Raw genomic sequence first — 25987 nt, forward strand, 5'->3', positions numbered from 1 at the left:
CTTATGCTTTGGATACAAACTTCGATAACGTGAAAATAACTTTTTTGTTTAGGGTTCGGTCAAAGAGGATAAATTATGATGTATAATTATAATTTATCCTCTTTGGTTCGGTCTTTTGAAAAAATGTTTTGGTTCAATATCCATGCAACAACATACCTACAAATACTGCAAACCGTGTTAAAAAGATGCATACTCACGTCTATAAGATTGTACATATGTTTTTAACAGATATTTTAAACTCGGCTTGGGCTACTTTTCATGCAAACAAATGTTTCACTTTCACTATTACTAACTTGTTATATATATGTCTACATATATTTGATTAACATAACATAAATATTCACTCACATATTCTCCACACTCCCTCTAGCTTGAACATCAGATGAACTCCTTGCTGCCCCGTTCGCTTTTACCACCATTCGACTCGATGGATCTATCACTGCAGTCAAGTCGTAGTTCCAGCTCGCCACTAAACAAAGGCCATGGGCCTGGTATGCTGCCACATGAATATGGTGGTCATAAGCATTCAGCTGCACTACAGCCACCAGGGCCACCACCTCATCAACATCAACAACATACACATCAACAGCAGCAACAAGCTCATCAGCATCAACACCAGCAGCAGCAGCAGCAACAATCACATGGACCAAATAGCTATCCAATGTGAGTTAAATATTGTATTAGTTAAAAAAATAAAATATTAATAGTCATTATTTTTATGAAGACTGCAAAAATTAACAAATATTCATGAATAGCAGAATAATTATATTATCTTGGCATTAATTAGTTGTTGTTGTTGTTGTTGTTGTAGCGATAAGGTTGGTCCTCGAAGGCTTTGGGGAGTGTTATCGATGTCTTGGCCCTTTGCCGGATACAGATCCGGTACGCTCCGGTACCACAGCACCATTAAGGTGCTATCCCGACCATGTCGGGAACGATTTATGTGGCCACATTAAACCTTCAGGCCATTCCCTCCCTCCCCACCCCCAAGTTCCATGAGGAGCTTGGGGTCGCCAGAGCCTCGTCTGTTAGTGAAACAGGATTCGCCGCGGATAGGTGAGGTTGACAATTGGGTTTGGAGAAGCTATATATTCCGCTGGCAACCTGAAAGGTTGCGCTTCACAGCCACTTGAATCTAGTATTTTAGTCGCCTCTTACGACAGGCATACCTACCGCGGGTATATTCTGATCCCCTAACCCGCTGGGAGGCATTAATTAGTCAAGCATAGTAATTAAAAGTTGCAGTCAAAAAATTAATCTATTATTTGTAAATGAAAATAATGAAATATTTTATTAAATAATTTTGTAAAATCAATGGCCCACTTGCAGGACGGCCTTTTAACACAGAGTTAGCTTCTCATGTGGAGTTACACTAATACAAATTAGAAGATGAAAAGTTCTGCAACTGGGTCTATATGAAAGTAGTAAGTTGAATTTAACAAACAATATTTAATTTTTTGTGGTCTCTTTCACAGACACAATTTATCATCAAATTCACCTTCTAGTTTAGCGCAACAGCAACATCAACAATCACAACATGCACTTCACTCACAGTTATCAGCGCTACAACAGTCGTCACCAGCTGCACATGGCATGCAAAATGCTACGCCTCAATCGCCAGCTTCACCAACTGCAAACCAAGGCCCCAGCAAGTATATGAATACGAACGGTAATGATTGTGAAGGTATGCTACCGCCTGCTGGTGGTGGTGGAGGTGGAAGTAATTCTGGAGGATCAACAGGAATTGGTGGTAGTAATAACAATGGCTCGGGCAGTAACGGCGGGAGTAATGCTGCTGGCAATAATGGTGGTGGACCAAGTCCTGTACATCCATATATGCGCGATTCGAATGACACGCCAACACACATGGGGGACAGCTATGGAAAGGTAACTCATTTACCGTGCAACTATGAGGCTGAGGTAGGCTGAAGTTCATGGTTGGCTGTTTTGTATTGAAAACAAAATTATTTTTATTTTGATAATAATTAAAATAGTTGCAGTCAAAGGGCGGTCGCGGCGGTGGCGGTACAAAACCCGTTGAGTTGGGTGGTAAAGATTGTGGTTATCTTTCGCTTATATCGAATAAGATGCCATCTCACGCACAACAGCAACATCAGCAGCAAACGCAAGTTTCTCCAAAGAAACGTATGTTAGAAAGTTCATTCGCTTATATCAATATCGGCAATTAATGTATCACTGTTTTTTCTTCCTTTACACCTTCAAGACTCACCAATGCGTAACTATCACACACAACAACAACATCAACATCTTCAACAACACCAGCAGCAGCAAGCATTTAACAATCCACAAACTTCAATGAAACATAATGGGCCTCACACTCCACCTACACCACAATCACCAGTTATGCATCAACAAACTGGTGGACCATTACATGGTATGGATTATAATCAAATGCAACCACCAACGCAGGGCGCTTATCCACCACATCAACAACACCCTCAGCAGCAGCAGCATATGTCACAACATTTAGCACCCCCACCGCCACAACATGCTTTACACTACCCACCACACCCGCATGCACATTCGCACAGTCTTTTACCGCAACCAGCATCACAGCAACAACAACAGCAAGCAGCACAAATGTCCCAAAAAAATCAGCAACATCATGTTACACCGCCACAACAACACTTGCATCAAACAATGCAACAAACGCAACATCAGCAACAACATTCTCTTCATATATCGCCACGCATGCACCTACAGCATCAGCAACATCAGCATCAGCAACAGCAACAACCTTTGCCAACACATCAACAGCAAAAGAACTCATCACCACCAATGCACCAGCAATCTATGAATGCCACCACAACTACTACAACGCACCAACACCACTCAAATTCTAGTAATCTTACACATTTGAATGATATGACGCCTGCTGCTTCCAACTCATCAAGCTCTTCAGCATACAATATACATTCAGCTGATATGAAAAAAAAATCTCCTCACACTGATGGCACTGTAATAGCTGGTCTTTCGCCAACAGCTGCAAGTACCGCTTCAAATAATCCTTATGAACCGAATAGGGGTGGTGCACCTAGCGTAGCTTGCATACCTGATAGCGCTGAGTCACCTTCCCCAGAAGCGATTTCGTCACATTGCGAGTCGATAGACTCCAACAGCAATAGTAGTGGTGGTGGAGGTACCGGTGGGGGTGGAGGTATTGGCGCTGGGGTTAGTTTTAGGCAACGCTTACCTAAACGTATTGGCGAAACAAAGTCAACGTCGATTACTGAGCATGCAGCTGTCGATTTTGAGAGTAGTTTAATACGATCACGGGAAAGAGGTGGCGATGGGCTTCAACAAAATCAACCACAATTGCCAAATAATAACATTCCTAGAAGTCCAAAATGTTCACCCACGGAACAAACGAGGCGAATTTCACCACGAACAAGTGATGCGTAAGTAGTTTTCCAAATATGAAATTATTGTTGGTAAGTTGTATGAAGGTGTCATATAAATACTCTTTATACAGCTTTTGTATTTTTTATGAATAAAGGGATAAGAATATAGAGAAAGATAAGGGCGGCTATCGTGGCGTGCTCCGCCTACCACGCCGAAGATCCTGGCTTCAATCCCCTGGCAAAGTAACATCAAATATTAGAAAAAATTGTTTTTGATTAGAGAAAAATGTTTTTTTAAGCGGGGTAGCCCCTTGCCAGTGATTTGCCAAACGCTCCAAGTGTATTTCTGCCATGAAAAGCTTCTTAACATGTAGGTCCCATCCCTCACATTTGCAGAAAAAATGAAAAGGAGCACGACGCAAATTGGAAAGGAAACTCGTCCTAAAATCTTCTAGGGGGCTATTGTGCCTTGTATTATTTATTTATTTAAAGGAGGATGTACATTAACGCTTAGGTTTTATTGCTTTGCTTTGGAAGTTCAATAGAGCTTTCACTTAAAAATTCTATATGCGTACATATCAATCGTCTATTTTCAAAACCGGCTATCTCCACTCAAGTAATTTTTGAGAAAAATGCAAAAAACTGCTCCTGAGAAACCAATGACTAAAACTAGTTGTGTTTATTATTTTTATGTTGTGATGATAATATAAATACATACATACTACTAATACAAAACAATCAGTTTCGTATATTACATCTAAAAATTATTAAGGCACCATTGGAGATGGCCGATTTTGACTCTAAGGGCAATTTAATTAGAATAATTTGTCTTGAATATGGCTGGTTTTGTTAAGAAATTATTTTAATTTTAAATACAGATGTTTCAGAACATAATGTAATACTTAGCGTAAAAAGTTTAAATTTTGGAGATGGCCGGTTTTGAAAATAGACGATTCATATGTACCATTCATCTAATAATTTTTCGTTAACTGTACGTTACAGAAAACCACCTGCCAGCAATTCAAATAAATCACCACCAATAGCAATGGCAAATCTCGGCTCTGGATATGCACAACATGAAAAAGTGGCTATAGCTTCAACACCGTCATCGCCAATAAGCCAGACAATGGAAAATGGTCGGGTACCGCTAACCGACCCATCTGCAAATGCATCAAGTATGAATACCGACACATATGTAGACTCAGAAGTGGAGACAATTGATAAGATTAGTGCAATGATTGCAAGCACAGCAACTGATAGTCTGGCGCAACGTGTGGATGCGAATAGTAATTCAAGTATCAAAAGTGTAGGCGAACGTGAGAGTAGCATTATGAGTAGTGGAAGTCCGAAAACCAAAAAACAACGTCAGGCACTAAAATTACGCAATGCGGCCGAATACAATTCCAATTCGAATGGTTCAAGTAATTCATTTAGTGGCGCGGGTAATGCACCCAGTCGTTGTATGGCAATGAGTGATAATGCATTGGCTGTTGATGAATTGCATAAAGATCTAATGCAATCAGAATTAGAGCAGGCAGAGACAGCTAATGATAGTAAATCTTCAGCGCCTATCCCAAGAAGCGATCGGAAAAATGACGCTGCTGGTACTATCAATGAGGCGGAAATCGAAACGGAAATGGACATACGACAACCACCGCCCCCATTAAGATCACCTTGTAATAGTCATAGCAGCAGTAGCTCAACAAGCAGTTCGAGTTGCAGCAATTCCAGTCACAGTAGTAATGGTACGAAAACAACCACAACGCCTATGACAGACAAAGTGGTTAGAAGTCAGCGTAATGTTATTGCCTCAGCTGTTATCGTTATAGAAGATGATATGAAAGATATACAATGTGAGCTAAGTGACACGAAACTGCTTGAAGAACTTAGCAATAGCAGAGCAATGAATTTGAATTCACAAAAAGACGTGGTAACTGCTACTTTTGAAGAGGTAAAGTAAAACTATAGCACAAATACATTTTTTGTTGCTTAAGGCGACTTAAGAAAGATTTTAGTAGTAGTTGCCGGGGTATGCGTTGTTTGTAGTTGTATATATTGTTTTTAATCGGTATCCTTCGCGGGCTATTGCAAAGTTATTAACAATAAAATTTCGCCGAACACGGAAATGCAGTTAATTTAAACTTGCATTGCCGTCTAAACACATTTGCCATACAAAGTTTTAAACTCTTTACTGACCTTATATTAGCACTGGTCGAAAAAAGAAATTCATTTAGCCATGTCCGTCCGTCCGTCCGTAAACACGATAACTTGTGCAAATTTTGAGGTATCTTGCTGAATTTTGGTATGTATGTTCCTAGGCACTCATCTCAGATCGCTATTTAAAATGAACGAAATCGGACTGTAACCACGCCCACTTTTTCGATATCGAAAATTTCGAAAAACCGAAAAAGTGCGATAATTCATTACCAAAGACGGATAAAGCAGAATAGAAAGTTATCAAAATTTTGAACAATGGGCGTGGCAACGCCTACTTTTAAAAAGAAGGTAATTTAAAAGTTCTGCAAGCTGTAATTTGGCAGTCGTTGAAGATATCATAATGAAATTTCGCACGAACGTTACTACTATTACTATATGTGCTCTAAATAAGAAATCGGATGACGAACACTCCCACTCTTTAAAAAAAATTTGTTTAAGTAAAATTTTAACAAAAATTGAATATCTTTACAGTATATTAGTAAATTATGTCAACATTCATGCCAGTAATGTTATGGTGCAACAAAATACAAAAATAAAAGAAAATTTCAAAATGGGCGTGGCTCCGCCCTTTTTCATTTAATTTGTCTAGAATACCTTTAATGCCATAAGTCGAACAAAAGTTTACTAATCCTTGTGAAATTTGGTAGGGGCATAGATTCTATGACGGTAACTGTTCTTTGTGAAAATGGGCGAAATTGGTTGAAGCTACGCCCAGTTTTTATACACGCTCGGCCGTGAACACGATAACTTGAGCACAAATCGATATATTTTTACTAAACTTAGTTTACGTAGTTATCTGTACTCACTTTATTAAAAATGGTACTGGTATTAAAAATAGGCGATCCGACCATGACCACGCCCACTTTTTCGATATCGAAAATTTCGAAAAATTAAAAAAATGCCATAGTTCTATACCAAATACAAAAAAGGTATGAAACATGGTGATTGGATTGGTTTTTTGACGCAAATATAACTTTAGAAAAAACTTTGTAAAATGGGTGTGACACCTACCATATTAAGTAGAAGAAAATGAAAAAGTTTGGCAGGGTGAAATCAAACGCCCTTGGAATCATGGCAAGAATACTGTTCGCGGTTATACATATATATATATATAAATTAGCGATATCCGACAGATGATGTTGTGGGTCACCCTGGTCCACATTTTGGTCGATATCTCGAAAAGGCGTCCACCTATAGAACTATGGCCCACTCCCTTTTAAAATACTCTTTAATACCATTCATTTCATACCCAATTCGTACAAACACATTCCAGGGTTACCCTAGGTTCGTTTTCCTACATGGTGATTTTCACTTATTTTGTCTCCAAAGCTCTCAGCTGAGTATGCAATGTTCGGCTACGCCCGAACTTAGCCTTCCTTACATGTTTTAATTAATCTTTGTTTAAGCTCTTGCTTAATTTTTTATTTAGATGAGTTCTTAACTTTGATTTGCTTTAACGACGAAATAAAATTTAATATTAGCAGAAAAAAAATAAAGAATTTTAAAAAGTCAGGAAGCCTAAGCTCGTGCGAAGCTGAACATTATATACCCAGCTTATGGAGAGATGTCATGAACATTAAATAATTGAATGCTGAAATATACTATAAAGGTTATTAAACAGTTCCCGTCGCAACAACATTTTTTTTCCAAATTTTTTATTTTGCGTCATAAAATCAATAATATAACCCATTTTTTTTTTAGTTTTCATAAACATTCGAAATCGAAAAAGTAAAAGTTGTTATATTTGGTTTTTGCCCAATCTATTCTGGGCCATATGATCTGTGCAACATTTTTTACTCCAGTTATCGTGCTAAATACAATCCTTTTCTATGTTGATCATTTTGACAAGAGGTTGTCAATATCCATCTCCATTCCTCTATACCTTTACAATCCTACGTTACCGGGTTAAAGCAATTATATCTTGTTTACAAGTACACCGCCTTGTTCCCCTTTGTTCCCACTTCTTCTTCTTTTCCCTTTGACCGTCCCGTTTGCTCGACTTGAAAGACATTTTTATTGTTTTTCTCCTTTTCCTTTCCCTTTCCCTTTCCCTTTTCTTTTTGCATCTCAAGTATAAAAAATGCACACAGTTTCTCTTTGACTTACCTTAAACTCTTTACAGGTTGAAAATAAACTGGAAGAGATGTTTGCGGGTATTGAAGACGAACCAATTGTTCAAGAACCCGAGAACATTGCTTCACCAGTGCCCGTTAATACAACTGAAGTAGTACGCGATTTAAGCTTGGCCCTGGAGTTATCCACCAATACTAGCACGCCACAAAGTGCCACACCACCCACTGTAACGCCGGATTCGAATAAATTTTTAGTTGCCAGTGTTAACGATAGCAGTGGATCACTTCATGTACGTACTGACGGCCCACCACCGACTAAGGCCGCCAAAAAATCCACATTACCTAGTCCAGTGCGCAACCCCTCTACTCCAGAGAACATACAAACACCGGCTTCGCCTGCTTTTGCAGAAACGCACAATAATGTAAAAGAGCAAGGTAAAGAAAACACGAAAGTTCCAACACCTACACCTACAGTTGCTCCTGGCAGAAGAAGTGGACCGCCTCGACGACGCCTCTCAGTTGCCATGGATACATCAAACTTGCGTTTTCTGTTAGATGATGATGATGATGATCCTGATTATATGGCTGATATACGCCCACAACGTACCAAACGGGGTGCAGCTGCCAGAAGAAACAACAATAACAGCACACCTACCCACAGCGAAAGTCATATAAGTAAAGATTCTATGACATGTTTGGATGATGATGATCAGCCGAGCACATCTGCTGCAGCAGCTGCAGCATTAGCCGCTAAAGCGGCAGCAACACTGAGAACAGCCAAAGAACAAAAATCTCAGGCAGCCGGTGGCGGTGGAAGTGGTAGCAACAATACGAAGGCAACACCCAAAAATGCTAAAACGCGTAAAAAGCCAGAAACGCGCAAGTCTGCCAATCGTGCGGCGAATACAACAAAGAGTGGCGGTAGGAAAAAAGCTACAGGGAAACAGCAGCAACAACGACGGAAGCACCAGCAGAACTCATCCGATGATGAAGCGCCTCTAGCACAATCAACTGCGGCTGCAAATACTGAACAATCAAAACTTAAATCGCCATTTATTTTAGTAAAAAAAGATGGCAGCATAAGCGTGGTGAATGCTCCTTTGAGTGCAGAGGACGTGAATGAGAAGCATGCTGCAGCTAGACAGGTTAAGAAGCCATTAGGCGCCGCTGGTTACGCACATGATCGAAGGAATTTGCGTGGTCTACACTCATCCACGCTGAGCAATAAATACGATGCAGATACCACCGATTCAACGTGGATTTGTGTGTTTTGTAAGCGAGGTCCACATCGCCTGGGATTGGGTGATTTATTTGGACCCTATCTAGTCTCAATCGATTGTGAGGAATATAAGTCGGCGGTAAAAGCACCTGACGCCCTTGATTTGGATATGGCTTTTGAAAGTAAACGAAGGCGCTTAGATATGATAAAGACGCATCCCCGAAATTTGCCAGTGATGCCATCTAAAGCAAATGCAGCAACGATATTAGAAACGACACTAAACGCAGGACGTACTGCGGGTGGGGTGAGTACATATACTTGTCCATATAACCTCCCCACCTTTCGATTATATCCATTATCTTGTCTATTTACATTAATTAATGTTAGGGATGTTTTAATTAGTACATTAGATGAAGAAGCGGTACATTTGACTGGACCCTTCTGTCGGAATGTGCTGATTCCGAATATAAGTCATATTTACTGGACCACACCACAATTTCGAGTAAAAAATCTTGATTTTTAACGGTTTTAAGCAATTTACTCGGTATTTTAGGCATATGGATTTGGCATCAATGTTTCAAATATTTATCTTAATACGTGCACCGCATGGCGGCTTATTAATACCCTTCGCCATTAATCCAAAATTTTGAAATCAAATAGTGACAGAAAAGAAAGCGACCTCATAAAAAAGCAGTAAAATTGAGTGTTCATAATAACCTACTATTCAAATAATAGATTAGTAAAAGTATTTTTATTGATACTAGCTTATACCCGTGGGTTTCACTCCACGTTGCTATAAAAAATATGGAAAGTAAATAAAGCGCCTTTAAAACACTTCTTGTTTCACATTTATAAGCGATATATCTATATATATTTATTATTTGCGTTAACATTTTCTGATGAATAGTTAAATACTGTAATTAGCTAAAAAATTAAATAATGTAATTATATGATTTTTTTAAATTTAATGAAACCAAATTCTGGACTGGTATCCGACCAGAAAGGAAAATATCTAAGAAAATGTCAAAAAAAAAAAAAAAAATGGAACGAACAAAGTGACGTTAGCTACTATGCTTATAACTGAAGAGCGCCTAGACTGATGTCGATGATTCACACCAATTGCTAATGATTATGACCAAAAGATTGAATCAGAAGAAAAATATCATAAATTAGCGAACATACTAAATGGAAACTTAAAAGTTGTGGGAGTTCTCATTCCAAGAATTTCAAAGAAATGATTTCAATTTCTGTTGACAGTGAATGGCAAGTGTGCAAATAGTATGCAATTCTTGCGGTATGACAATCGAGTTTAGCGAGGCCAAGTTTCAATTCTCCTAGCTTTCCTCATGACAATCAATAAATCATAGAACCAATCATTGAGTGTGTTCTGAATATGGGAAATTAATGTTTTTCACACGGTCAACTATATTTCTCATGTTCTTATATCGGAAAAAATTTACTTTGATAGTTTTAAGAACTAAGAAAATAGTGAAAATATCCTTCATAACATGCATATTGCGTCATTATAAAAAAAATTACAAAATCAACACGGTCACAACCCTACACTGAAATTACCTTGAACGTTGGCATATAGTTGTCTCCTATTATATTGGTAGCTTCAAACGTAGTCATTCGGAAACTTGAATTATACATTTGTACATTGGTTAGAAAATGTCATGATTCCGCTGTTGAACCAGAAATTAGTGTTGCTAATGGTTCTGGTGGGCATTGCAATTCCTCTAGCCGAACTTTTCCTGAGGCGCAACACATTCCAGGCGTTTCGCTTTTAAATTTTAGTGCATAGCAAAATGGACATACATTGTTCATAATGCCAATTACCACATATTTATGCATGTATTTCCCAAATGTTGGAAAGTTGCTAAGGTAATCCCAATCCCCAAGCAAAACAAGGAGTATAGACCTATAGCTATTCTGCCTTTCCTTTCCAAGGTCGTCGAACGAATTTTACACTGCCAGATAAATACTTATGTGCAGGATAATAACCTTCTCACAGATTCCCAGTCTGGATTCAGGTCAAATCGTAGCTGCAAAACTGCGCTCCTATCGGTGATAGAGGATATTCGAGAACAAGTTGACAAAATTTTTACTGCTTTCCTAACTCTTCTCGACCATTCAAAAGCGTTTGACTCGGTCGACCACACCGTTCTCTGCAAGAAGCTGGACAACCTATTTAATTTCCCCAACTGTGCAACAGCCCTAATCAGATCGTATTTGGCCGACCGAACTCAGGCAGTAAGTGTTGGTAGCAGAAAGTCTGACTTCGTCAGTGTTTTAAGAGGCGTCCCACAAGGCTCAATCCTTGGTCCCCTGTTATTTGTTTTGTATATAAACGATTTGCCTGGTGTTCTCAAGTAATGTAATATTCACATTTATGCTGACGACGTACAATTGTATGTGTGCTGTCCTAGTGATCGTACCAGTTCGTGTATTAATAACTTAAATTACGATTTGTGTCAAATTGGTACGTGGGCTTCTATGAACGGCTTATGTCTTAACCCTAAGAAGTCGAAATATATAGTCATTCATAGAAGGTCACTAGATAAAAGTGGAATGGAAAATTTAATTTTAGACAACACTATTATAGAATACGTTGACACGGCAAAAAATCTAGGTGTAGTTTTTAACAAAACCTTGACATGGAAAGATCACATCTTCCGCACAGTCGGAAAAGTGTATGGGATGCTTCATACACTCTGGCGTACACAATATTTTACTCCGTTACATATTCGTCTACTAATAGCAAAAGCGTACTTAATACCTACGCTCCTTTATGGTTGTGAGATTTAATCTAATTGTGGTTATGTATGTAATAGGAAACTTAATGTTGTTTATAACAACATTGCTAGATGCGTCTATGGGTTGAAAAGACTTGACCACGTCTCTCATCATGCTTACAGGTTGCTAAACATTTCTTTCGATAACCTTATTAAACTTAAAACGCTCACTACGCTACATAAATTAATATATATGAAGGAACCTGACTATCTGTATCGGAGGCTAAATTTTCTCCAGTCGTTTAGATCTGTTCTCCTTACCCACTTCAGACATCGTATGCTAATATCTGATCGCCAGTTCTTCATTACTTCCATACGTCTTTGGAACTCGCTCCCTTCTAGACTTAGGCTTATAAGCAATGCTCTGCTCTTCAATAAAGAATTAACAAGTTTCTATAATAACCTAGACAATTAAAATACTGATTTCTTCTAAGCAAATGTACTCTATCATTCGTTTATTTATTTATTTATTATTTTTTAAATATATTATTTATTGTAACCTTTTCTTAGCCATAGTCATTAGCTTTGAGTTTCAAGTTTAAATTGTTTCTATTTTATGCCTTTTACTCACTATTTTTCACTAAAATAAACACGTTTGTAGAAGCAGGAAAACTTTAAGAGTGACTCGTGAAATAAATTTTATTTACTATTGCAAAAAGTAAAGCGCAATTAAAAATTTGTAATTTTAAATATTTCTATGTACATATGTATGCATGTCTTTGAATGAGTTTTCTTAATTTGAAATCGCAGGCGGCTACTTGCTGAACAGATAGAACCGAAAATATTCATACAACAAAATCGTTTGGAAACAATTTTGAAATTTGAAATATTTTATGTACATATACATAAGTGATTTGTAGGAAATTTCTTATTGTAAATTAAGTATACGGAATAAAAAAAGTGCGGAAAAGGCAAAAAATATGTTTGTTTAATAGGGAAATGGATAGGGATAGGGATGGGGATAGGGACTTACCTTATATATCACCTTACTAATTTTCAGTAGTCTAACATTAATACTTCCAAAGATATTGAGTATGAAAGATCCCATTTGTATGAGATTTCAAAAAAAAGTTCATAAGACCCATGCGGGGCCATGTACCTGAACTGTGTGTAAGTTTGGTTAAAATCCGTCCACCCGTTTGAGCGTCAAGCGGCGACAGGGAAAAAGCGTTTACTTTTTATAATATGTTACCCGGTCTATGAAAAGGTGGCTTATGACTCAAAAAAGAAATTGCGAGGAGCAGCTGTTAAAGATAAACAATGCATTTCTTCAGTTTCTTAGTAGTAGTATATTCAATACGGGAAAGTCAATAACCTGGGCTATAGGGTCGTTCAAGCCCTATAAGTCTCCGGGCTCGGATGGAATCATTCCTGCGCAACTTCAAAAGTCTTTGGGGACTTCCTGCCGCTGGTTGGCCATCATCTACACTAACTGCCTCAGCCTTAACTATATCACGAAGTCTTAGCACACGGTTAGGGTTATTTTCATTCCGAAGGCCGGCAGAGCCCTCATGACCTCTGCCTACGGGAAAGGATACCTCGGAGGTTACTGTCGGCTTCACAGCATGCGTACTGCAAGGGCAGATCGACGGAAGCGGCTCTCCATTCGATTGTTAAGCAAATAGAGGGGTCCCTAGAACACAAAGTGTATGCTCTGGGTGCCTTTCTAGACATCGAGGAGGCTTTTAACAATGCCTTACCGGGGGCAATCGAAAGAGCTCTGGTGGGCTCTCGAGGCGGCTCTGGTTGAATTTATTAACAAACTTCTATGCGGCAGAATTGTCGCAGCGGAGTAGGGAGGGGCCATAATTAAGAGGAAGGTGTGCAGGGGCACGCCACAGGGGGTGTCCTATCTCCTCTGCTCTGGGTTGTGGTAGTCAACGAGCTTCTTGTGGAGCTGGAGACCAATGGTTGTCGGGTGGTTGCCTATGCCGATGACCTCGCTATCCTAGTCAGAGGCAAATTTCTGGGCACCCTGTGCGATGTTCTGCAGGGCTACTTGGATACTGTGGCTAGGTGGGCTGAATTATGTGGATTGGCGGTCAACCCGGGAAAACGGAATTGGTTCTTTTTACAAGGAGATATAAGATGTCCGATTTCAGAACTCCCTCGATTGGTACCCCCGTTGGTACTTTCTGATAGGGTTAAATATTTGGGGATTGTTTTGGACAAGAAACTGTCTTGGAGACCCAATGTGGAAGATCGGGCCAGGAAGGCCGCCGTTGCCTTGTACTGCTGCAGAGGGGCTATCGGAAAGAGATGGGGACTCTTGCCAGGAGTAGTACACTGGCTTTATGAGATGGTGGTCAAACCGATTCTGCTATATGGGGTACTGGTCTGGTGGAAAGCACTGGGAACGGCGAGCACCTCCAAAATGTTAGTGTCAGTGCAACGGACAGCGCTGATTGGTATCAGTGGCGCTCTGAGAACAACACCTACCTTGGCACTGAATGTCATGCTGAACATACATTAAGTAGATATTACGGGAAAGGCAGCCGCGGCCCGGTCGTTCGTCAGGCTTCGTGATATGGGTTATGGGCTTTCTGACTTCGGACACCCTAGCCTTCTTACTAATTTCGACTTTATCCCGGACAAGACGGACTATTGTGTGCCGATGACCGCTCCCTATGCATCCTTCACCCCAGTCGTTCCCCCGAGGGAGGAGTGGGAAGAGGAGTTATCTGGGGCATGGGACCGGTTAACTTGTTCACGGATGGGTCGAAGTTGGAAGGAAAGGTTGGGGGGGGGGGGTGTCAAGAGCTAAATGTTAGCCGCAAGTTTAAGTTGGCTGATCACTGCAGTGTATTCCAAGCGGAAGTTGCTGCGATTAAGGATGCGGTGGATGGAATGCTATCCAGTGCTACTACGGTTAGGGAATTTAACATCTACTCAGCCAAGCGGCTATCAAGGCCTTGAGCTCAACTACAGTGCGATCGGGAGTGATCTGGGAGTGCCTGACCTCGCTTGCGATTGCATCGAAATATTTTACAATTAAGATTATCTGGGTCCCGGGCCATAGTGATATCCCGGGTAACTGTCAAGCGGATCTCTTAGCCCGCATCGGTACAACTGAACCGGATGAAGATAGCTGTAGGGATTTCGGGATTCCGCTGGCCACCTGTGGATTGTTCCTCCATAGCTGGGCCTCGAGTCAGTTCAGAAAACGTTGGGTGGACATTACGTCTTGCAGGGTAGCAAGATCTTTCTGGCCGAAAGTGGATGGCAGGAGGTCTGCTGAAATAATTGGGTTCACTAAGGCTCACCTATCAATGGTCATTGGGGTTTTGACAGGGCACTGTCCGATGGGTATCCATGCGGTACGTCTCAATATACTGGAAAATCCATGCTGCTGCAGCTGTATGGAGGACGATGAGGTGGAATCACCAAATCACTTTATGCTTGATTGCCCAGCTTTTGCCAGAACTAGCGAAAGTAATTCGGTCGCGACTCACTTGAATCTCCCGAGGATTTACCCAAAGTTGAGATCGGTATCATTCGGAGCTTTATCATTGCTACTCAACGATTCTCTAAGTAGCTAGATCAAGTCACCGTTATTTTTAGTGTATGTGGTATCACAACGGACCTTCGTGTTGTCCAAGTGAGCTATCCTTATTAGGGCAGCTACCACCTAACCTAACCTAACCTAGTAGTAGTAGTTTTTTTTTTTTTTTGAGTCATAAGCCACCTTTTCATAGACCGGGTCACATATGTATAGATTAGAAAAAATTTCAAAGTTTACAAACAGCGATGGTTACTAGGACATGTATTTGAATTTCACTTCTCTATCACTTGCTTCTCGGGAGCTGAGTATTGAACTTGAAATCTCCAACACTCAGACTTTATACTAGTGTAAAGGCCCCTCAGCATTTCATATGGCTAAGTGGTTAAAGACATATATCTTTAGAGCATGTCTCGTTAGTTAAATACAGAAAAAGTTTTTTTAGTAAAATAATGTTGTTGTTGTTGTTGTAGCGATAAGGTTGCTCCCTGAAGGCTTTGGGGAGTTTTATCGATGTGATGGTCCTTTGCCGGATACAGATTCGGTACGCTCCTGTAACACAGCACCATTAAGGTGCTAGCCCGACCATCTCGGGAACGATTTATGTGGCCACATTAAACCTTCAGGCCATCCCTCCCTCCCCACCCCCAAGTTCCATGACGAGTTTGGGGTCGCCAGAGCCTCGTCTGTTAGTGAAACAGGATTCGCCGCGGATAGGTGATGTTGACAATTGGTTTTGGAGAAGCTGTATATTGCGCCGGCAACCTGAAGGGTTGCACTACACAGCCCCTTTATTTTAGTCGCCTCTTACGACAGGCATACCTACCGCGGGTATATTCTGACCCCCTAACCCGCTGGGGGATTAGTAAAATAATCGACTAGTTCTTTGCATTAGTTTTTGTTATCAATTTTTAAATTAGTTCTGCGATCCGTAAAGACGTTGTGGAGTTATTGTAAGCCCTCTGCAACTCCCTTTTTTGCACTTTGGTTCTTTGGTATGCTAGGACTAGTTCCCATAAGAACTCCTTACCCAGCTAGGTTTTCAGAAACACAATTTGCAGCAAACAGGAATTTTATTTTATAGACATTCATAATTTTATTTTTAATGACAAAAAGTAAAATATTGTTATTTATTTACACTCCCTTTTTTAGGGTAAAAAGATGAAGAAACCGCATGATGCAAACTCCGTTCTCGACACCGTGAATGCCAACGCAACAGCTTCAGATAATGATCCCCTCGACTGCACCGCTGATGAAGAATTGCTGCAAAATAATTTTATAGGCATGACTAAAGTTTCGGAAAAGAGTTATGAAGTGTGGCTACATGAAGACTGTATCGTTTGGGCACCAGACGTATTTTTAGTCGGTGTACGTGTTATGGGATTGGATGCGGCTGTGTGGAATAGCACTCGTTATCATTGTACATTATGTAGTAAACCAGGTGCAATTGTTTGTTGTTTGCAGCGTGATTGTAAATTAGCAGCACATGTGCCATGTGCACGAACGGCAGGTTGGAGTTTAAACGAATCAATAATGCAGGTACACTGTCAACAGCATATTCCCGCCAAAGAAGGCGAATCAGAGGCAAAAACAATATTGGGCACAGCAGCATCAACGACAACGACGACAGCAGCGATATCTCAGCACCGTTTGTCAGTTGAAAAAAGCAACGCACAACATCAGCCAGGATTGAAAAATTCTTGAAAATCGAAGGTATGTAAAAACCGCCGTCCACGTGTACGTGCACGTCAAGTCTATGTGCGTCGTAGGCGTTGTTCAATGATGTCGCAGCAACGTCGAAATCAAACACAGCTAAATTAAGCTAAGATAGAACCTGCCATAGGTCTCTCATAAAAATCATATCGTGGCCCACTTGCCAGAGCAATGAATGTGTAGAAAATTAAAAGGTTTTGTTAACAGGGCTTAAAGTTTACTGTTTTAAAGAAAGCCATGTTTTTTTTTACCATGTATCACCTTTTTTCTTTTGGCCGTAAAAAGTGAAGTTTGGTTTTATGTTAAGTACTCGAGATTATAATACAATAAATAACATTCAATTGTTGAACCAGTGAATCCTTTATAACTCAAAATCAAAAAACATATTCATGCTTATAGCAAGAGGGTGGCGACGAAATATGTTGTATGTATGTACATTAGGGTGCAGCATGAAAAAAAGTAAAATTTTTTATTGGCACTATAAAATTAAGTACATTTCAAACCGTTTATAAAGCCCCTCAAAAAAATTTTTTTTCTAAATATGAGTAGCTTTTGCAACCTCTTTGGTTCTTGTAAATTACTAATCGAAACAGAACAAAAACTAATTACTCCCTCGGAATTTTGTTCTCTCGGATTTTTTTACTCCCGTGGAAAAATTCCTCCTATTCTTTTCTCTTATTCCAATAATTGGGAAATAGGAATTTCGAATTTTCGTAGTCAGCTGTTTTGCCATATGACATTTTATTGCGCATTTTTATTTTGGTTCAAGAAACAAAAAAGTTTAATTATTGTGGCGAGATTGTTTAAGGTTGAGAAATAAAATATAAACAATGCAGAGTATTGCATTTCCCAATTTTCCCCCTTAACCGGTTTTCCCTTTGTCAAAAAACTCTCACGGATTTGTTTACTTAGAACTAGAGATGGGAATGGGGTAAATACCCAAATGGTAAATACCCGGTAAATTGGTTATATATGGTAAAAATGGGTAAATACCCAAATATTTACCCAAAAGAAGGGTAAACATAATCTTTTGGAAAATATGTGAAACAAACACACAAATTCAATCGAAAATGTACCCAATTTGTCCTATATTGGTGGGTAGTTATCCATTACGCTATCGGTCGAATTAGTTTTAATCTGTAATCCAGCGTTTTTCAAAAATATTTGGCCAATATTGGATGCCCTTGCCAAAATTTAAGTTTACCCAGTAAACATTTTAAGTCAAAACAAAGAAAAGAACACAAATATTTGATAAATGATAATTTTTGCATGCTAGATTAAAAGCTTTTATGCCGTTAAATAAAAGGCAAAAATTAAATTTTCGTTTACCCTCCTACGCGTTTCGACGCTTTTCTGATTCCTACATTGCCCACTTATTTTGGACTCGTTTCGGATTCTTAAATTATGAGCGTCGTGAGCATGTTTGAGAGGAAGCTTTGTTTGTGTAAATATGTGTACCCTATAAACATTCTCGAAGCGCTTACAGTTCTGGAGCTCAATATGGGTCCGAAATACGTGAAAAATATCAGCCTCAAAAATTCTATTACCTAAGAGTCTTTTATGACTCCAATTTGATGAAATTATGAACAAACGAAAAATATTAAAATCGGTAAACTAGGCAGCTCCGGAATAAAAACTCAGAAATTTTTCTGCGACAATTTATTCTAAATAAATAATTAATTCAACTAATACTTATTTCATTTCTATTTTATCCTCATGGGAGTTTTATCACAATAATTTTCTCCCCTATATGTTTCGCTTCGGACATGTGTCAAAAATTATTACTAAAAGCCCTGAAGTAGTGTCATTAGATCTCAAAATTAGTAGTATTTGAGGCCAATAAGGCTCATATATGATATCGGAAGGAGGCCTGTATAAAACTTATGTTAGATGTAAAATATGAGCGCGCTAGAAGTCATATAGCATTCGCTTCAGGCTCCTAAATGAGTTCATAACGAGTGCAAACGATCCAAGGTTTGGATTCCTTTCAAACTAATTGTTGACTCCGAGTATTTGCTGGGTTGTTTGTTTAAAATCAAAACGAAAATTTTTGAATTTCGTATAAATTTAATTGCTGAATTGTAATTCCAAGCAGCCTCGATTCAAATGATTTTTAAATACCCAAAAAAAAGATACAAAAAGGAATATTCCGGTTATTTTTCTTGTATTTATCCATACAAATGGTAAATACCCGGTACAATCCCAACTCTACTTAGAACACGAGGAATGGCAGAAGAGAACCACTCGCAAGAAATTTTTGTTTAGAATGGGGCCGAATTTGAAAATTTTTTGTTTCTGTGTTGAACTTTTTGTATACCTCAAAAGTTTTTATCTGTGAGGACTGGATAAGCTATTCCTAATTTTTTTAAATCTACTGTCGTCCGAAATAGGTAATTACCTATTTCGATACATTTTTTAATAATACACTAAGTTTGCATAGCTCCCCTAGCATACTAATTAAATTCAACCATTGTTTTCTAATTTTGAATAATAGAGGCATTCTTTAATAGGTCCAGCTCACGGAAATCTTTCGGAAATAGTGAAAAAATCATCGTTTTTTGATTGATGAATTCTAATTTACATACAATCAATAACGACAGCTTGATCTTATGTGAATGTAGTGAAACAAGACAAAATTGGCATAAGTAATTAGCAGCTTGATATGGCTATTTATTTATAAATTTCTACGCATTCGTTAGTTTTAAGCGTAAACTATTTTTAAGCTGTTATGTATTGAGTGCATGTGTCTGTAATTCTGATTTTGAAAAAAAAAAAAAAATTTGTTACTCACAAATATGTATAAAGAAATAATTTGAGAAATGCGAATGGCTTAGATCGAGAGAGTCCGTAACGATTGTTGTAATTAGGGCATCAACTTTTTTTAGAATAATTGTACAACACTCGGAGAACGCACCACTTGCAAAAGAAATCAGCCCAATTCTAAATATTCCCTCGGAATTTTATTCTCGCGATTTTTTTTATTCCCGCGGAAAAATTCCTCCAATTCTTTTCTACTAGGGAGAACAATAATTGGGGAATAGGAATTTCGAATTTTCGAAGTCAGCTGTTTTGTGAATTGAAATTTCGTTGTGCGTTTCTTATTTTGTTTAAAAAATTGAAAAGTTCATTTATTGTTGCGAATTTCTTTGAAATTAAGAAATAAAGTATAAACAATGCACAGTATTGCATTTCATGTCGTTTTCACTGAAATGAGAATGAATTGGTGCCACAGCAACATCAACAGAGGAGCATAAGAAGAAGACGGCGAGATAACACATATCCGCCGGAGTTGCCTCCTTCCATTCAGCAAAGCAATTTTCTGGCGGCCAAGTCGAGTTGAATTCGTCTTTCGTCATACGCCAAAATCTATTTAAGCCTTTTTAAAAAATGCTGGCGCAATTTCTGGATGGCTGCATCAAATATACCAAGAGCTCTTCCGTTGCTTATGATGTACTTTTCGACTTAAAATAAAGAATATTGTCGTAGAATGTACATATTTTAGCACAAATTTGTACAAATAAGTCTTCTTTCTCAAAAGAATCAATTTCCTTTAATTATTTTGATGCATTGCCTTTAATTTAACAAGTGAAAAAACTCCTAAAAAATGGCAGAGAAATCTCTGCCACTCACATTCATAATAATTACTTTTCTCCCATAACCGGTTTCTGCTTTTTCGAACATTGTTCAGAACAGGAGGAAAGGGAGAAGTGAAAAAACTGACAAGGAATTTTTATTTAGAATACGAGGAATGGGAGAAGGGAAAAAACTCGCACGGAATTTTTGTTTAGAATATCTTTTGTTGTTGTTTTTTTTTTAATTAAAGAGGAAAGGAAATTGTTTACAAATGTAAGAAAACGTTTACGTTTTTATGGTTTCTGGACAGCATGGAGCATGGTGGAATAACCGGGTGAAGGAAGCCGTCAATAGCCTTGCTCTAAATTCTTCTTTTTCTGTCGTTCGGCTGTCTGAAAATTTTTCAAAAATGTTGTCCCCGAAAATGTGTTGTTTTTTGCATTTTTTCAGAAGTAAAATTGGCCAATTTTTGTACTTTTTCGCATTAACGCATTAGCTGAATATCGATGGATATAAATATTTTCATTACCAAATATTTAATACCTAATACCTGAGCTCAAGGTAAAATTTTTGGTTGCCAAGACGCCATGATAATGACGTTATTCACACCTGGATCGTTCATTCATTATTGGGTAGCTTGAAGGGCTTTTTTGTGTACTTCGCTCCTATTTTTATGGGTAAAAGGATAATGTGTTGAGTATAGTGCATTAGCTTAGTCTACCTATTATTTATAAACCAGAGTTAACAACCAAGCTGAGGTCGGCGTAGAGATCCAAATCAATCGATTCCTTCACAACATCTATCCTGATGGAAGGCGTAAAGTCATTGGCACCGTAAAAGGCAGATGAAATGAGTCTTGGAGTTTTTGAGAAAGAAGTTCTCTTGAACATGTATGCTTCTTTACGTAGAGCTGTACGAAGATAGGAACTTTGTGCAGCGAATAAAAGTTTAAAAGCTTTGTTGGGTAGGTCATGTGGATACTAGGCATTCATAATATCAGAACTGTAACACCTCCACGGAGTTGGGCAAAAACGGGTGGAGGAAACCTTGTTCCCAATTGCAAAGAAATTCAGATATGTACATTAGACTGGGTCGATTTATTAACCAATATCGCGCCATCGATTTCTCGATACGATTTAAGCTCAGGAAAAAAAGTTCCACTACGCCCCAAAAAAATATAATTTTCGAGCCTGCCAAATTTCATCGATTTTTTATGCATTTTTTTTTTTTTCATTTTCAAGGCTCCAAATCATTTTTTATGTATTTTTTTTCGTGTCAATTGGCAAATGCGAATTTGGTAAATAGAGTTTTTTGAAAAAAAAAATTTCTTTTATGTAGATTTAGAACAATTTTGGTCGAAAAATCGACTATTTTTCGGAGGGTCGAAAATTATTTTTTTGGGTATGCGTAGTGGAACTTTTTTTCCTCAGCCCAAATCCTAACGAAAAATCGATGGCGCGATATAGGTTAACTTTCGTCCATACAAATCGGCCCAACCCAATGTACATACTTTCATGCTCTAGCCTTTAATTCTGATTTAGAATATTTTCGCACAAGGACATTTTTGTTTGAAGTTTTCCAGATCGAAAATCCTAGGTTCAAGTCTAGAGCAAAGCAACATCGAAAATTTGGAAACAAGTTTTTTCAATTAGAAAAAAGATTTTCTCTCGGGAGTGGTTTCTGCAATGAAAAGCCTCGCAGTGAAAATTCATCTTCCTTGAAGAGGCAGTTTGGAATCGACGTTTTTTTTAATCCTTTGTTTTTGTTTTATGCCGCTTCATTTTACACATTTCAAATGCTGGCTACATACCATACATATTTATACGCAGAGGGGCCACAGTCCCTTTTCCAATTCCTCCACTGATACAATATCAATGTTCTGCAACTGCCTGCTAAGCATCATTGCCCTGATAATACTACACATTTATTGATCTATGTATATATCAGATGTCACGCCAAATCTACCCTCTTTGCACTGAAGCAGACTATTTCGTACAAATTAGTGCACATTTCATCCAAATCGCCCAAACGATACGTTCAAAAAACGAGTTGAAAATGTTTGCATATTATAGTTATGTGGATGCACACGCCCTTTGCACGGCTTACCACTTTTGGTTTAAAGTTTTATAAAATCAATAAAGACGTTGAAACCAAATTACAATTACAAAATTATATTTTCCCAATTTTCGTACTTATTATATTATACTGACTGTAATGTTTGTTTCTTTTTTATAAGAATGAATGGAAACTTAAAGAAAAAAAGCTTAAAATTAGCCACTTAATGTTGGACAAAAGTTTAGTTGGCCAAGTTGTTCGTATAAAAACACGCAGGTTAAAATTTTAGGACAGGCCTTTTGCCCTTCATGGAGAGTTTTCGTTAAAATAGTCATTACTACTAACGTCTCTTAAGAGAAGCAACTGGCAATAATTAAATATAAGCGGCGGATTCTAAAATATAGATTTCGTTCTGTTTAAATTATTGAGCCAACAAAATTGTTCATATTTTTGATTGGGTTTTAATGTTCCTATGTCCTAACTCACCTTCCAACATACATCTATGTACATAGCTCCAGTTTTTTTTAAGTCGCCCTGAAATGTTTCTAAGGTTTTTTTTTATTATTTTCCTTAAATTCTGTGAAGCCGCAGCAATGATTAGATCGGCTTATGATAAATTCTTACATTATGGGCTACATATTTGTAGACTCTAGACTTAGTCAGGCACTACAATTGTCAAAGTCCTTTTAATGACGTGATTAAGTGATGGCACAAACGAAGTAATTAATTTGGGTGTGTCTGAATCTGACGTATTTTAGTATAAAGCTTTTACTTTTGAAAGAAAAATTAAATTTGTAACAATCAAAATCATTAAGAAATAAAAATTTCAAAAACTAAATAAAATATTTATCAATACTACACCTTTTCCAGTTTAAGTTCAGAAAATTACAATTCAAGTTCAGAATTTCCAATTCAAATTCAGAAATTTACAATTCAAGTTCAAAAATTTACAATTCAAGTTCAGAATTTTAAATTCAAGTTCAGAAAATTACAATTCAAGTTCAGAAATTCCAATTTAAATTCAGAAATTTACAATTCAAATTCAGAAAATTACAATTTAAGTTTAGAAATTCCAATTTAAATTCAGAAATTTCCAATTCAAGTTCAGAAAATTGCAATTTAAGTTCAGAAAATTACAATTCCAGTTCAGAATTTTCAATTCAAGTTCAGAAAATTTGTCGGGTATTTTTTTTTTTATCCAATGGAAATAAATGTATGTAAGATGGTATCTATGTGTTAAGGGAGCATTGGACATCTTAACTCGTTTAAATCAATTTGCTAGATAGCGAAGAAAAAACTCTCATAAGAAGCAATTGTAATGCCATCCAGCTATATTCTTAGCGTCACAACCATTGATCTGCACTGAGTATGACAGCAGTGATGATGAAGATATGACCACTTATACAGTCAACGGAGCGTCCACACTCCCGGAAGTAACATATAGGTACTGTCTGCATAGATTTTGGCGCCATATCTCAAATTATCATTCATCTTGGATTGGCACTTAATCGCGATTTTGGCAGTTTCGCTTTCCAGCTTTCCCTGTTTCGCGGTATCTGACGGTGATTGGGAGCACCATGAGAGGTCAAGTCTTCCTCCACCTTCGCAACTCTGTGGAGGTCTCTCCCTTCCACTGCTTCCAAACTGATGTTTCGACTGAAGTACTTTCTTGGCCGTAGCGTCATAATGCACTTGTTGGAAAGAATTATCCTCTATTTGATTTCAAGGTTCGAGATGTACACACCTTGAAGAAAACTTGGGGTACACTATACCCAAGCCACCATTTTGGCAACATGGTCAAGAAGCATCAACACTTCCGCAAGTAACAAATAAGTATAAAATTAATTAATTAAAATAACATTTGAAAATTAACACCTTACTTATAAATTTCTGAATTCGAACTGTAATTTTCTGAACTTGAAATGTAATTTTCTGAACTTGAATTGTAATTTTCTGAACTTGAAATGAATATTCTGAACTTGAATTGTAATTTTCTGAACTTGAATTGTAGTTTTCTGAATTTAAATTGGAATTTCTGAACTTAAATTGTAATTTTCTGAACTTGAATTTGAAAATCTGAACTTGAATTGTAAATTTCTGAATTTAAATTGGAAATTCTGAACTTGAATTGTAATTTTCTGAACTTGAATTGCAATTTTTTTAACTGGAATTGTAAATTTCTGAAATTAAACTGGAAAAGGTTTAGAAAAAAGTGAAAAATAACTTTACTGATTTTTGTAATATTTTCTCTTTTCATAATTCCTTTTTCAATTAACAAACCCGTGAGACGGTACATAATGTAATTTAATGTTTTGTGTTAAATTATTTCTTGTATTGCACAAAATACACCACCAGAGACCGTAAATATATAATATAAGAATGTTTATAGCATAAAAACTTCTCAAATTAAAACTAGGTAAAATATAAGCCTATTATCTATACATTAAGAGTAGTAAGTCTAATTAAAGATACGAAAGCTATGTATCAATCAACTATCCAAAATTACATATGTCGACGCCGCGAGAGAGGTTTTGTTAACTACAGTTGTAATTACGTTAATTTCCTCTGTGACAAGTGAAACTGCTTTTTATTTTAACAATTTTAGTTGTAACTGGTATTAAAATTTATATTAGTATAAGGAATATTGTGTACGCATGGAATAAAAATAATTATTATGATATATCCACACGTACATAAATGATCAATTTGTATCATTAAAGTATATATACAAAAAAAAAAAACATATATACATATTACAATACGTTTATATAAAGGCAAAAATCATTGGTAATTATGGAAGTAAATAGAATTCCTTAACTTAAATATAAGATATTGTACACACATCGACATACATACAAACACATTATACATAAACAACTTAATCCAAAAACGTACATAGTGAAAAGCAACTTTAAAAATAACCTACAAAAAACCATTAAATAAAAATATACCGCAAGTTAGTATATATGTATTATAAATAATTTAATTAACCATAATTATTGCAATTTGTACTTTCAATTGTAATTTCACTACATATTGCTACCAATTGTATTTACGTATATCTATAGATTAAAAATGTGGTTTGTGCTATAGGAATGCAGCGATTTGATTAAAACTTATTAAAGCTTTTTGATTGAGTGAACAGCTGTAATTTTTTAATTCAAAATTTATATTAAATTTAAAGCATAAGTATACAAATACATACACTGACTCAAAACTAAATCTATCAGCATTCATTACATTAAAGTGTACATTGAACAAAATAAGTAAAATGTGTATGAAGTCGGCAGTAGCCGCGATTGTGCTAAGTTTCAAAAGGTGAAAAAAGTAACGAAATGATATAAGTAAATGACAAAACAATATAATTGTGAAATAAATAGACTATATGCATATTGTTTCTTTTAACTGATAAACAATATAAATGCGTTGTTTAATTAATGCATGTTCGAAAGTATTGACAAGTATATAAGAGAAACCTCCTC

At 37.3% G+C, this 25987-nt stretch overlaps 1 protein-coding gene across 20 annotated transcripts in view; it reads left to right on the forward strand.

Annotated features, from left to right (window-relative positions):
* LOC137245606 (uncharacterized protein CG5098) overlaps window positions 1-25987 on the forward strand; it is a 96252-nt gene that overhangs the window by 35969 nt on the left and 34296 nt on the right. For 14 of the 20 annotated variants that reach the window (XM_067776547.1, XM_067776536.1, XM_067776535.1 and 11 more), the window contains 7 exons: window positions 371-663; window positions 1476-1920; window positions 1995-2145; window positions 2225-3419; window positions 4365-5313; window positions 7702-9174; window positions 16317-25909. In XM_067776547.1, the coding sequence (XP_067632648.1) occupies window positions 371-663; window positions 1476-1920; window positions 1995-2145; window positions 2225-3419; window positions 4365-5313; window positions 7702-9174; window positions 16317-16868 (5058 nt within the window). In that variant the 3' untranslated portion in view covers window positions 16869-25909. Of the gene's footprint in view, window positions 1-370; window positions 664-1475; window positions 1921-1994; window positions 2146-2224; window positions 3420-4364; window positions 5314-7701; window positions 9175-16316; window positions 25910-25987 lie in introns of those variants that run through there. The other 6 variants (XM_067776537.1, XM_067776541.1, XM_067776548.1 and 3 more) reach the window with 6 other exon arrangements.

The sequence above is a fragment of the Eurosta solidaginis genome, chromosome 3 (genome assembly GCF_040869045.1).
Source record: "Eurosta solidaginis isolate ZX-2024a chromosome 3, ASM4086904v1, whole genome shotgun sequence".
In the NCBI taxonomy this organism is placed as follows: domain Eukaryota; kingdom Metazoa; phylum Arthropoda; class Insecta; order Diptera; family Tephritidae; genus Eurosta; species Eurosta solidaginis.